The sequence below is a fragment of the Enoplosus armatus genome, chromosome 4 (assembly GCF_043641665.1).
Source record: "Enoplosus armatus isolate fEnoArm2 chromosome 4, fEnoArm2.hap1, whole genome shotgun sequence".
Lineage (NCBI taxonomy): Eukaryota > Metazoa > Chordata > Actinopteri > Centrarchiformes > Enoplosidae > Enoplosus > Enoplosus armatus.
In genome coordinates, this window is record NC_092183.1 from 26,582,500 (window position 1) to 26,595,822 (window position 13,323).

The 13,323-nt window shown below is 44.5% G+C and overlaps 1 protein-coding gene across 1 annotated transcript; it reads right to left on the reverse strand.

The window, feature by feature from the left end:
• Positions 1-2,973: 2,973 nt before the first annotated feature.
• Positions 2,974-12,091, reverse strand: lrp13 (low-density lipoprotein receptor related-protein 13). Its single transcript, XM_070904797.1, has 21 exons — positions 12,028-12,091; positions 11,735-11,893; positions 11,065-11,280; positions 10,750-10,959; positions 10,059-10,274; positions 9,713-9,942; positions 9,239-9,368; positions 8,579-8,769; positions 8,310-8,496; positions 7,817-8,029; positions 7,526-7,709; positions 7,237-7,438; positions 6,710-6,874; positions 6,174-6,374; positions 5,058-5,610; positions 4,796-4,915; positions 4,510-4,617; positions 4,144-4,377; positions 3,602-3,983; positions 3,088-3,196; positions 2,974-2,997 (listed from the first exon to the last, which is right to left on the reverse strand). Exons 1-21 carry the CDS (start codon positions 12,089-12,091, stop codon positions 2,974-2,976), a joined length of 4,098 nt encoding a protein of 1,365 aa, XP_070760898.1.
• Between the last annotated feature and the right edge of the window lie 1,232 nt (positions 12,092-13,323).

A 13,323-nucleotide genomic window follows, 5' to 3' on the forward strand; every position in this document is an offset into this window, starting at 1 on the left:
CTCACTTAGACAAACCTGTTTTTACAATAAGGAATGTTCTTAACATTTGTCACGAGTCCTCTTAGATCACAGTGGTGGCAGCAGAATAGGCGAGCTACTCACGGGTTTAGACAACGCTACAGTCACCATGAAGACAGCACAGAGTGTTGTCCTCAGAACGGCCATTGCTGTCTTTCCTGTATTTGCTGAAACAAATAAACCATAAGCACTGTATTGGTGCATCTCCTCCACTACATTTACCTGACAGCTACAGTTTCTAGTTAATATGTAGATAGATAAATAAAACATGATTATCTTCTGAAACATGACGCATTGTTCAGTGAAAAATCAACCTCTTATGAAGTCATTTTAGGCTGGAATTGAGTCCCTAAAATTGTACTTTCCCATAAAAAGTGCAACAGGAAGGTTTCAACACGTTTTAAAGACACAGACACTCATTTCTCGACTCATTTTAAACAAGTTGATTTACATTCAAACTGAAATGTTGTAACTACTAGAAATGTCTTTACAAGACGGAGGGTTTCCCAATACCATCAGTTGTAAATATCCTATAATATATACTTTACTTTATTTACTTTTGATACTTTAAGTACATTTAGCTGATCTTACCTTTTTACTATGTTACTTTTAAGTAACATTTTGAATGCAGGACTTTTACATGTAAATGGTTGTAACACTACTTTTTTAGTAGGGATCCTGATTCCACCACTCGATTCAACTGAAATGTTGTTTAACTCCAAAATAAAGCACCTATTAAAGAATGAAGACATCTTTTACAATATACTGTAACTTTGGCATGGACATGAGCTACAAAAGTGAAATATTAGATGGTAGAGTATTTCAGCTGTGTTATTTCGGATAATACAGCTTTCCTGCTCTAAGACCTACCTTGATGTGTTGAGTGTCCTCTTATCCCTGCACACCATATGGATACAGCAGACTAATTCTGAAATGTCGCAGCTCTGACAAAAGCAGCACAGAAAATTCTCATTTCTTCTCAGTCTTGCGTTCGAAATCTTTATATACGGCTGTTGCTGTGTGTGGGTACAATAAACCAGTAATTCATCATCTGGTTCATGTCCTCAGCATTCTTCACTTCAGCCCTGACACACGAACAATTCAAACTAAATCATTAAACACCCCGGAAACAGTGAAATTAGAGAGTCCTAAAAATTCTTAGAGGGTAATAAGAGAAAAAGTACACCAGAGGTGCCTATTCATAAGCAAAGTAAACATGTGCTTTGTGGTTTGGGTGTAAACAATGGGAAGAACCAGGTTTAGACTTTAAATACATGTCATCAGAATTTCTCTGTGATGTGCCATCAATCATATCACATTACACTGACTGCAACAAAAGCCACATGGTTTGAAAAAAAAACATTTTCTTCAATATCCTCAGTCTGTCACAGTACCCAGTAGCTTTTCTTGCAGCGGTCACTTAAATATGCCATTTGTCCACAGAAACAGACAAATATTGCCTTCCACTAAAGCAGCACGCCCTCCTGGATTCACACCAGTTACATGTGTCCATATCTACATTTATTCTCACAATTTACATGACAGTCAAATAAGGAAAAACTCCCCACCAAATTTGCAAGTGAGGAATGTGAGCATCAAAGCAGTGGACTCTTATTGCTCTTTACTTAAAGGACATACACATCCAAAATAATTCAATGTGCAGGCCTTTAAGTAAACATACTAATATCACAATGTAGAAATATTGTTACATTAAGAACATTAGTAATACCAGCAAAATGTACTCAAGTCATCACACTCACTTTATCTCTGGATTACTGTCATCGATGTGTTAACATTTAAGTATTTCTTAACCACTCCATGTGTTGTTGGGTTGTTTCGTCTGTAACAGTACATCACGTCTTGTAGGGACGACGTTCATCTGCAAATAAAGTCGCTGTCAAATAAATGCAGTAAGGCGTAAAAATTGTCATTGTTCCCTTCGAGTTCTAGTATGGAAGATGTAAAAAGTTGAACAAAATGGTAATACATGAACTTCATTGTATTCCACCGCTGCAGTGAAACAAGACTTCAGCCACAAGAGTCCACAGCTACACTAGCAGCTCTGTGAGGCTGTGCATAGGCTCAGCAGTGCTTTGAGCAAAATGCTAACAATGACCGTTTACATGCTGATGTTTAGGAACTATGTTCACTCTTCGTTTAGCTTGTTATCGTGCAAACATTAGCTTATTAGTACTAAGCACAAGCTGATGGGACCAAAATATTGGACAAATTAAAATTATGGATCAGACAATGGCGTTAGGAGAAAAATATGGGATGACCAAAGTAATAATATTTCATCCTGAGGGGGACATGAACGTCTGCACCAAAGTTCACGACAACCTGTCCAATACCCGAGATGTTTCAGTCTGAGCCGGAGTGGTGGGCCGACAGAGACATTGCCATCTCTAGAGCCATGTCATGGCTAAAAAGGCCTGTGTGCCAAACATGACTGACATTTATATTTTCAGTTGGTCTTTTGTTGAGCTGCAGCGTTAAGTTGAAAAAAATCCGCCTACAGAAAAATGTCTGATGTGCTTTTCGCCTGGCGAAGTTTTTTTTTTTTTTTTTTTATTGCTCGACATTTCATAGACCAAATTATTCATCGAGAAATGGGAAGCTAAATCGACAATTAAAATGCAGCAATCATTCAGATCAGAATAGACAAAACTGCATTTTCTAAACTTAAAAAAAAAAAAAAAAAAAAAAAAAAAAAAAGTCTCTCTTCGCTTCATTCAGAGTCATCCTCAAAGCTGGACCTCTTGATAACTTCAGGATGATGTCCAGAGGAGAGTCCACCCGGTGGTCACCGACCTGGAACTACCCACCATCTCTCGGTGTGTCAAAAATCCAACGCTGGTGGTCTAACTGACAGTAAACAATGCTGAAATAACTTCACAGGAAACAGTGGAAAATGCAAACTGTTTATTTAAAACATTGCTGGCCCATAAATCTGCCTCAGTCCACAGAAGATACCGCTTCCTGCAAAGAAAGAAAAGTTAGACAGTCACCCCGCAAGCACAGAAAGATAATGGGAACCTGCTAGTTTGAGGTTTTTTTGGGGAGGTCCACCTCTGGTTTGTCCGCGTCTGCTGGGGCAGGTTGTGTACTGGGGGTGGTCTCCGCTTTGTTCTCCAGGTCAGTCATACTCGTTTCCTTCACTGCTGCTGGGCTAGCGCTCCTGCAGGGAGGAAATACAAAAATGGCAACTGTTATTGTATGTGATAAACATTTAACCACACAGAAATCCAATGTAGAGATGCACTGAATGTTTACGTCAATATTCCAAAACATGGATGTTGCCAGTCTATCTCGATACTGTTGAATCGATTCCATGGAATTCTGTACAGATGTTCATGGTCCCCAGACTTTTCCTCTGGCACAGCCATGAGGTTGACTTTGTTTATTGAACAAATGTGTCGTCAACTACTGGTTGATGTTAGCATTTAGCTCAAAGCACCACTGCTAAGTATAACCTCACAGAGCCACCAGCATGGCTGCAGAATCTCATTTAAACAGACATTTGCAAGACAGCAACATTTTTTTTTTAATGTTGTGACAGGAAGGTTTTCATAATCAGACAAACCTTGTGTTAGCGCTCTTCCTCCTCTTAACCACCACCGCCATCACAGCAATGACCACCGCTCCTGCACAGAGCCCCGCAGCGCTATAGACAATGGGGCCCTGCATGGTCTTCAGGAGATGGTCTCGACAGGACTCACCGCTGTAGCCCAGTGAACACACACAAGCAGTGTCTCCATTGGTGTCCACGCAGCGTCCGTTGCCGCTGCAGAGTTTCTGGCTGCACTGCTGGGAGTCCAGGTTCCTGAGCTGACCGCTGACATTCAGGGTGGCGTTCAGGCCGGTGTCTTCAAAGAGGGGAGGGAGAGGTGAGGGAAGGGGAGAGGAGCGGAGGGACTGGGTGGGAGCCGGGACCTTGGCACCTGACCACTGCTTCAGACTAACGCCTAAGAACAGAGGACAGTCTCAGACAAAAGCCCATGGCATTTTCCAGGTCCAGTTTTAGATTAAGTCATTACACCTACTTGGTGTACATTATATTTTCTGGTTCTTGCTTTTTTTTTTTTTTTTTTTTAAAAACACAAGGCAGGAGGCATAAAGACTCACAGTTCTCATCCGAGTGGTCATAGCAATCAGCATGCCCGTTACAGAACTTCTCAACAGGCTGGCATGAGAGCTGATCCAGACAGGGCCTGCTGCCACCTGGGCACCGCTGCTCCGGGCTGCAGTGGGTGGCATCCACGAGGATGTGATCATGGGCACACGTGCATGTTCGACCTCCTGGGGTGGCGAGGCACAAGTGCTGGCAGTTGCCGTTGTTTTCCGTGCACTGGTTTGAACCTGTGAAAAGACGGGTTGGTATATTGTCAGTCAACTGGGGTTTGTGATGTATTGATAGAGGTTTGGCACGAGACCACTTTTGGAAGACCCTCTGAACTGACGTCAAAACTGCCGTGTGGTTTTCTTACGTACCGGTCTGACTGGACTCGCTGAACGCCTTTAAGCTGACCACTTCTGTGCCGACCTCAAACCACAACTTGTTTTGCTGCTGCTCATCTCGGTACCAGAGCCTGGTCTTGTCTGAAGGAAACAGCCAGCACAAAGTAATTACATTCGAAATCAGGGAAACAGCATTTCTCGTGCAGGCTATGTCTTGAGCTACTGATTTATATTTAAAAGAAAAAACAATTTAAAGTTAAGTTATGAGGTATAAACGTGGCCTTAGGCGCCATTTAGTACATGCTATATGAGCCATTACCACTGACAGTCATCCAGAGCAGCGTGTCATCACTCAGAGCCACAGCAGCCAGGCCATCGCCAGTCTTCAACTCTCTGTATCCAGACCCATCCAGCTGGACAGAGCCGATGGTCCCTAAACCTGGGCAAGAATCCAAGCTATGTTACGGCTTTTATAAAACAACAAAATGACATTTATTCTAAAGCATTTGACTTCAGTGCATGAAAAAAAGTCATCTTAAAAACAAAAACTTCCCATATTGGCAATTTGTGAAAATTCGTACCCGTGTCAGCCCAGTAAATTGTATCTCCATTACTGGAGAAGTCCAGAGACGTGGGCTGGACGGCATCCTTCCACACCACACTCCGCTCGGCACCGTCCATGTTGGCGCACTCTACAGTAGCCGTGGTACCTGCAGCACCCTGCGGGCCCAGGTTGGTGAAACAAACTCTTCCGCTGGGAGGGTGGAGGGCGATGGACTCCACTCTACCGATACCTTCCTTTATGATAACGGCAGTGTGTGCAGCCGTGATGGAGGTGACCTGCAGGCGGGGCTGTTTGTTGCTGCTCCAGTAGACGTTAAGTGTTGCCCAGTCCAGGGCCATGGCGGTGATGGTGTCGCCCAGGAGTTTCAGAAGCTGGCCCTGAGAGGACAAGTCCGAGTCCTTCAGCTTGAAGGAGCTGAGTGAAGTTGTGCCGTCGTCCGTCAAGAACAGGGTGTGGTCACGTAGGCTGTAGTCCATCATGGCTGCCTCGTTGACGCTGGGCACCTGCAGGGCCAGATGTTCAGGCCAGCCCTTCAGCTCTGCTGCTGTGTGTCGGGACTGCAAGTAGATCTACAGAGACCACTGGGATTAGATATACGTTTATCTAAAAAGTAAACGTGGTTATTTTCATATACTGACGTATGATAAAATTGCAAGTTATGGCCACTAGAAGTACAGCTGATCATGTTATGCAGCAGATGGTGGTTGAAGTTTATGACCAAACAAAGAGCAACACACTTTTCCTGAGGTTATGACCGTCTCTGGGCCAGCACCAGTAATAGCAACTTGGCTTTTGTACAAATTCCCTGGTTTAATGGAGGGTTATGTGCCAGATTAAAAACATCACTTGTTAATCAGTGAGTTTTAAATGGTTGGCTTCAGAGTTTTTAGGTGCTGGTAACTGGATTTGGTTTCCTTTGAGGAGAGCAAGCTAACCGTTTCCCCCAGTTTACAGTCTTTGTGCTAAGCTAAGCGGCTGCAGCTTCATACGGATATGACAGTGGCATCAATCTTCTCATCTAACGCAAAACAAAAACACAAAGCATGCCTTTCTCAAAATGCCCAACTATCCCTTTAAAGTATATTCCGTTAGAGCAAGTTAGACCTAGTGCAACTACGCATTATAGCAAAACCTGGGTGACGCTGGAGGGAGACAGCATCAGCAGGAACCCCGAATTGACCAGGCCGGAGCAGGTCAGGCCATCCTCCGCTAGTAGAAGACCAGAGGGACACTTGCACACTGCCTTGGGTCCCGGGGCCAACACACACATGTGGGAACAGTCCATCTTCTCACAGGGGCTCTCGATGCCCATCTGGAGCAATGGGTGGATGATCTGCAAGTCAAGCAGGGAACACCTTGCAATTCATGCTGACAAACTAAAAATTCAATTATAAAAACGTACCAAGTGCCATGTGTAACATCAGTTCTGCAATTTTCCCCCCCATCAGTGACCCTAAGAGTTTTACAATTTCCCAAAATAGGCTCATATCCTCATAAGTGGAAAGCTTCAAACACACAATGTCATAACCGTGCGTGGGCAATTCAGCAAGCTGCTGCGAGCACTTCACACACCTGAAGTGATCCACAGTTACAGCGTGTCCATTATACAATACCAGCCCCGTTTCCACCTGCGTCTAAAACATCCTCAACTCTAAACATTCTCCTCACCTTCACACCAAAAGGTTGTCTGGGTCTTTTCAGGAGAACTTGGCGGTTTTTGCCAGAGATCTTATGAGCAGCCTGCACCACCCGCTTCTTGGCATCAGACCAGTAGAGCATGTCATTGAACACGGCCAGGGAGAATGGGTTGTTGGTCTCTTTCATCTGTAGAATCTGAAAATGACATTTAGACATGGCACATTTATTTATTTATTTTTTGGGGCACATGACCGTTACGTTGGTTTGTTAGGCTTTAGAGTGTCTTGCTGTTTTTACATGAATAAATTAAATTTCATCCAACTATGCTCGGGCCATTATGGAAAAAACCTCCTATGAAGTGCCACTTGTGGGGTACTTTGTTATAAAAAGGAGGGCAGGATGACCCTCTGCTGGTAGATTTAGCATTGAGTTGTAGTGTTTGAATTGATTTTCAAGAGCGACAAGCTTTGGGGGTGGATGCATCTAAAAACTGAAAAGGAAACATTCTTTCAAAAAGCTACAGCAAGGACAACGTCCCCCTCCAAAAAGCAGTTTACCCGAATGTCGTCTCCATCCAGTGTTGCAGATCCAATCGCCCTCAGCCTCTCATCTGTCCAGTAGACTCTGTCAGAGATGGTGTCCACAGCCACACCGCCGGGCCAGCCCAGACTGGAGTTCACCACTGCCATCCTCTCCGACCCGTCCATCCCAGCGCGCTCTATCTTCACTACATTACCAATCTCTGTCCAGAACATCAGCCTGGTTGACAAATTAAAAAAGGACTCTGAATACTGGTCTTATAAATATTGTAGGACAGTTTGGAGAGTGAAATAAAGTCCTTCTGACCCTTTTTGTGGCAGCAATGCCAGAGAGCGAGGCTGATCCAGGTCTTCATCCAGGATGACGCTGTGGTCCAGTGACTTCACAGTGGTGGTGGCCAGTCTGATGGCAACAATCTGACTGTTCACTCCATCGATCCAGTACAGGTTCCTCCCGAGCCAGTCCACAGCTACAGAATCAGCCCGGACACCTGTGGAAACAAAACCGCGTCACGTGTCTCGACTTCCTCGCTTCAGTATTAATGCATGTAGATGTCAGTCACCCACAACGCTCTGGCCACATTTGTGTTGCGCCAACCTTTAATCAGAGTTCCCGTGGTCTTCTGGTCCAGCGAGGACCACCTGATGGTCTCAGTGTCCAGACTGACCCAGAAGACCCTCTGCTCCCTCCAGTCGTAGTCCAGGGAGAGGATGGCCTTCTTGGCAGGGGAGGACAACACATCTAGGCTGCCACTGCGCAGGCCGAACAAGAAGAGGTCCGTTTGGACCGACGACAACAAGAAGGGCTCACCTGTGGGATGAGAAATAGTTTATAGGTAGGTGGATTTTCTTCGGACTGAGCCGTGCTAGCCGTTTCTCTTTGCTTCCAGTCTTTATGCTTCATATTGAACAGTGACATGAGTGGTATCGATCTTCTCATCCACCTCTCAGCGAGTAAGTGAAGTGTATGAAAAGTGTATTTCCCCAAAGTACAAATATTACAACTTGTTCTTTTAATGCTTCCCCTCCGAACAAACACTGTTCTGTGGCCTACTAAAAAGGATATTGTCTACCAAAAAAAAGCACTTTACCAGTGATCTTGCAGTGGTGTCCCCCTGCTTCCATGATGTAGCCTGGGTGACAGTCACATTGATACGAGCCTGGAGCGTTGATGCACAGCTGACTGCACACACCTGGGCTCCGGCCTTCACACTCGTCAATATCAGCACAGGTCAGCCCGTCCTCCATGAGCCTGAACCCTGCTGCACAGCGACAGCGCTACACGGCAAGAACCAAGAATTAGAAACATGACGCGCTTCTCAAAAAAGAAACGTTAGCTCACAGTCTTCACACAGCTCACCGTTCCCTGCGGCGTGCTGTAGCAGCTCTGAGAGCAGCGGCTGTTGTCTGCCTCTGCACAGTTCATCTGGCAGCTGCCTCCCTCGTCTGAGCCGTCTGCGCAGTTGGTAATGTCGTTGCACACCAGGACTGGATCCAGGCACTCCTGGCTGCCACACTGGAACTGGTGAGGGAGGCATGTCACCACCCCACCTGGTACACACACACACATTTCATGTTTAATACACAATTTCATAGATATGCAGCTGCATTTTGAAACAAAGGAAAACTGAAAGTTAACATGTTTAAGCGCTTTCACTCGTTCACATGTAGCTGAAAACATCAGTTTGCTGAAAGCTGAAGTATCCGTTTTGTATTCTAAAATTCAGAATGTGTCCAGTCTTAAAAAAGAAAACCTGTGAAATAGTGTCTCTTATGTTCCTTGTTTTTGTCAATATCGCATTAAAAAATTGTACAGCGAAACAGAGGTAGAATTTCAGCATATAGCAGGTGGTGAAACTATGAAACAGCGAATTTGGATGAATCTAGAGAACTTGCAACGCTGGAGACGTTTCAGTTACTAGGCTATGATGACGCCCTGATTTCACTTAAAACCAAGCGTCGTTTCATTTCTTTTTTGTTAGAACTCCACCCCTGTCCGTGTTGTATAATAACTACTCACATTCAGTCTCGTCACTGCCATCGTTGCAGTCCTTCATGCCGTCACACCTCCAGGCTGTGGGGATACACTTGGTCTTGGATTTACACGACCACTGGAATTCAGCACAGTTCAGTGGAACCACAGGGCAATCCTAAAGAGGAACCAACAGACTATTTTACTGTCCTCTAAAGTGGTACCTCACAAATTGAACTTTTGATTTGAAAATTGGAGGCAGGTGAACTTAAGTTCTCCAGCACACAGAATCCCCACCAATTCCATGAGTGTTTTCTGACACTGACCTTTGACCTTTACATGGCAGAGGGGTATGTGAAAAGAAATTCTTCAAGATGAACGTTTGTGACTATATTACACGTTGTTGATTTACAGACGTTTCATCCCTAATTTCAGTTTGATTCACATTTTACTTATGAAAGCTTGGTGCCGTGTGACATGTTTCCTGCCCATCAAACTTGTGGCGTTTCTGTCAACATCCACCTTCTCGTCTGTGCCGTCTTTGCAGTCCTGATCTCCGTCGCAGACCCACTCCTGCACCAGACACTCCTTGCTCTGGGGGCAGCGGTGTTTGGTGGTGCAGGCCGGTACATTGGTGCAGCTCTCCTCATCCGAGCGGTCCCTGCAGTCTGGGTGACCGTCACAGCGCATCGTGGCCGACACACACTGACCACTGGTACACTTAAACTCTGTGGCACTGCAGCTCTCGTCAGCTACAGCAGAGGGGGGGGGGGGGCGGGGGGGCAAGGATCACAAAAGGTGTCCAATACAAGTAGAGCTGATTAATACAGTGAGTGCTCATTAATGTCCTGGTTCATTGACAACATACCACAGTTTGCCTCGTCACTGCCGTCCCAACAGTCCCTCTCCCCGTCACAGAGGAAGCTGTTTGGAATGCAGCGGCTCTTGTCATCACATTGGTGAGCGCAGCCCTCCATGCGCTTGGCACATCCCAGTTCATCCGAGCGGTCCTGGCACTGAGGCACTCCGTCACACACCTGGCTCTGCTCTATGCACTTCTTTCCGTGGGCGCACTGGAACTGGTCTGAAGACAACACATGGCGTGATCAGGATGCTGGCAGGACTGGGCGTATGATAATAATGCTTCAAATTATGTAGCGTGTTCCTAGATTTAACTGTCCTCCATAATAATCCACCCCAAATATCTGGGCTCTTCCGCTATACAGTACATTCACTCTGTTGTCATACATAATGCTCTTTATGTTCACTACCCATGAGTGATTTGCGCAATTACTTCTTTGTTGTGACAATATAATCCATCGTCACTTCAGATTCATGACTTTTGACTACATTCAGGTCAACAGTTACATTCACCAACGGTCCCCACTATGTCACTTATCACTGAAGCAACATCCTGCACATTTAATGTACTTTGAAGAAAGGTGTTTGTTTGTGCTAAAACATAATTAGAATGAAAGCTGCCCACTAGAGGGCAGTAAAGTCATGTTCTTAACCCATGTACAGGAGATCACACCCACACAAACCAGCCACCAGATTACCCGTTTCACATGACGATGAGCATTCTTCCTCATCCGAGCCATCCCGGCAGTCTGCCTCTCCATCACAGACGTGGTTGTAGAGGACACACTCCAAGTGGTCCTTGCAGTGGGTAGAGCCCAAAGGACACTTGACTGTGGTCGAGCCGACAGAGGCAGCAGGCAAAGAGGTCGTACTGGTCCCTTCCTCCTTTTCAGATGCCTCTTGGTCCTCTGATGCAGATGTCAAATATAAAAATGGGAAAACATTATGATAAGGCTGTTTTTATGCAAGCAGGAAATATTGATGGTCCATGTTCTCAGATAGTTTCAGCCTACCACAGTTGGCCTCGTCTGTGCCATCTAGGCAGTCCCTCTCTCCATCACACAGGAAGTTTGCAGGCAAGCAGCGACTCATGTTGTCACAGTGGTGAACACAGCCCTCGGTTTGCTTCGTACAGTGCAGTTCATCAGAACGGTCCTGACACTGAGGTATATCGTCACACACCTGGTCCTTGTCTATACACTTCTTCCCATGGGCACACTGGAACTCATCTGCCGGCATTCAACATTGTAAGACAAGTTTTGAGCCATTTATGCTCACATTTAAAAATCACTAATATGTTGGATTGGATGCCAAATAGAATATTGAAACTCTGGAGCACACAGATGCCAGTTTAAGTACACCTAGCTTAAACTAATGCAGTTTAATCCAGTAGTCCCCCCATTCATGAAGGTTATAATGTTCAGTTTGTGTTGGAACAGTTTCAGAGAGGTGTTGGTTCAACTGTATAGTCATTTTGGAGGATGTAGTTTGTGGTGCTGTTGAACATGCCAAACAGAATAATCTGACTTCTAAGACAGTTTTCATTGATAGTCATAACATTTATTCATTCACAGAACTGCCCTATGTGGCGAATACAATCCATCTGACTGAGTGGGTCAAAATAAACCTCAAAACAAAGGTATTTGACCACACCATGCATTATCTGTGGATAACCTCCAGTACCTTCATTGCATGCTGATGTGCAGTCCTCTTCATCTGAACCATCCCTGCAGTCAGGCTCTCCATCACACACATGGCTGTAGAAGATACACTCTGAGCCATCCTTGCACAGTTTAGAGCCCAGGCCACACTTCAAAGGACCGCTTCCAGCTGAGACAACTGTTTGGACCAAGTGAGCAGAAAAGGACAAAATGTCACTGCTAAAGTTTTAAATATATATATATATATATATAGCTGATAATGCATCCCTCATTCTGTGAATTGTAGATGGTGTGAAAGCAGTTTTGGTGCAACTGGCTCACCTTGCAAGTGCCTTGACAACTGCAATAGGACTGCACAAAGAAACAAACGTCCACCCATCGCCACAGATAAAATAAAACGGCTCAAGGGCTCAAGCGTAGCATTTTATAATGATGCCAGGTGAGGCCAATACAACCTAATTGAACACCTGACCGAGTGAGGGGAGGAGCTATCGCTTCTTGCCATACATTATCCTGAGCAGTTGTAGTTGTAGTTATGGGATAGATAGATATTGAAACTCATTCAGATACCAGATTGTGACATTCTTTTTTTTTCTTTTTCTTTTTTCTAACGTTACTGTTGTATTTTGTTGAAAATGTCAGAATCAGAAACTGTTTATTGCCAAGTAACATACATTACAAGGAATGTGCCGTGGTCTGATGGTGCTTTAACATATAATCTGACAGACAACAAACGTGTAAAAATATAAAGGTAAGTAATAAAGTAATTAGTTAATGTCCTGTGAAAATGCTGAATAATAATAATAAAATAAAAAAAGCTTTTGCCTCCAAACCTCTCTGACTGACAGATATAAACCCATGCTGTCAAATAAACAATAAGGATGATCAGAGGCATCAACCAGTGTTCAGAGCATGTCTTCTTCTAATCCTCCAATCAGTTTTTGAATAGGAGGGATTAAGAGCTAGTACGTAGCCATCAGGTTTGTTTTGTTGTTCCGGTCTACCTAACCTAGCAAACTAGCTCCAGTAGCACTGGTAGCAACTTGAGAGGAGCCCACAAGCCTTGTCAAAATTAGCTGCAGTACAATACAGTTCAGGCATTTTTATGTTAACAAGGCGTTTAGAGGGCTGTGCACATCTTTTTCTCAAAAAGCGGAGCTTTGGACTTTAAAACTGGGGTAACTATTGAAATGCTTTTTTGCTGTTTTCTCGACTTTGAAGCATGTTGTTTTGTGTGAGAGATGGAGGTGCGGGAGCCAGGGCTCAGTTTGGAAGAGTTCGTCCAAGATGCTAACTCATTTTGGTGCTGTGTCTATATTTTGGTAAAAGTCGCAAATATTCAGTAGCTACGTTGAAGTAAAGCACTACAACGTTTAAATTCATAAAGTGACATTATGTTATTAGAGTAATTATAGCCTGGATGTATTTGACAAGCTGAGCAAAGTAGCGCGACTTGACTGTTGCGCATAGGAGGTTTTTTCGTGGATCACAACAAAAGGATTTTTGATAACAAGCTGGCAGCTAGCTAGCTTATTTAAGCTAACGTTAGCTGGCCGAGCTACAGGGGAACTTCTCCATGAATTGCCTTCGATCTGCTTAGTTACGTTAACT

Coding starts and splice junctions, on each gene's coding strand:
- lrp13 (XM_070904797.1), bottom strand. CDS start 12,091: ATGGGTGGACGTTTGTTTCTTTGTGCAGTCCTATTGCAGTTGTCAAGG. Junction 6,375..6,709: donor GACAACCTTTTGGTGTGAAG/GTGAGGAGAATG, acceptor CTTGACTTGCAG/ATCATCCACCCATTGCTCCA. Junction 3,984..4,143: donor TGACCACTCGGATGAGAACT/GTGAGTCTTTAT, acceptor CTCTGTTCTTAG/GCGTTAGTCTGAAGCAGTGG.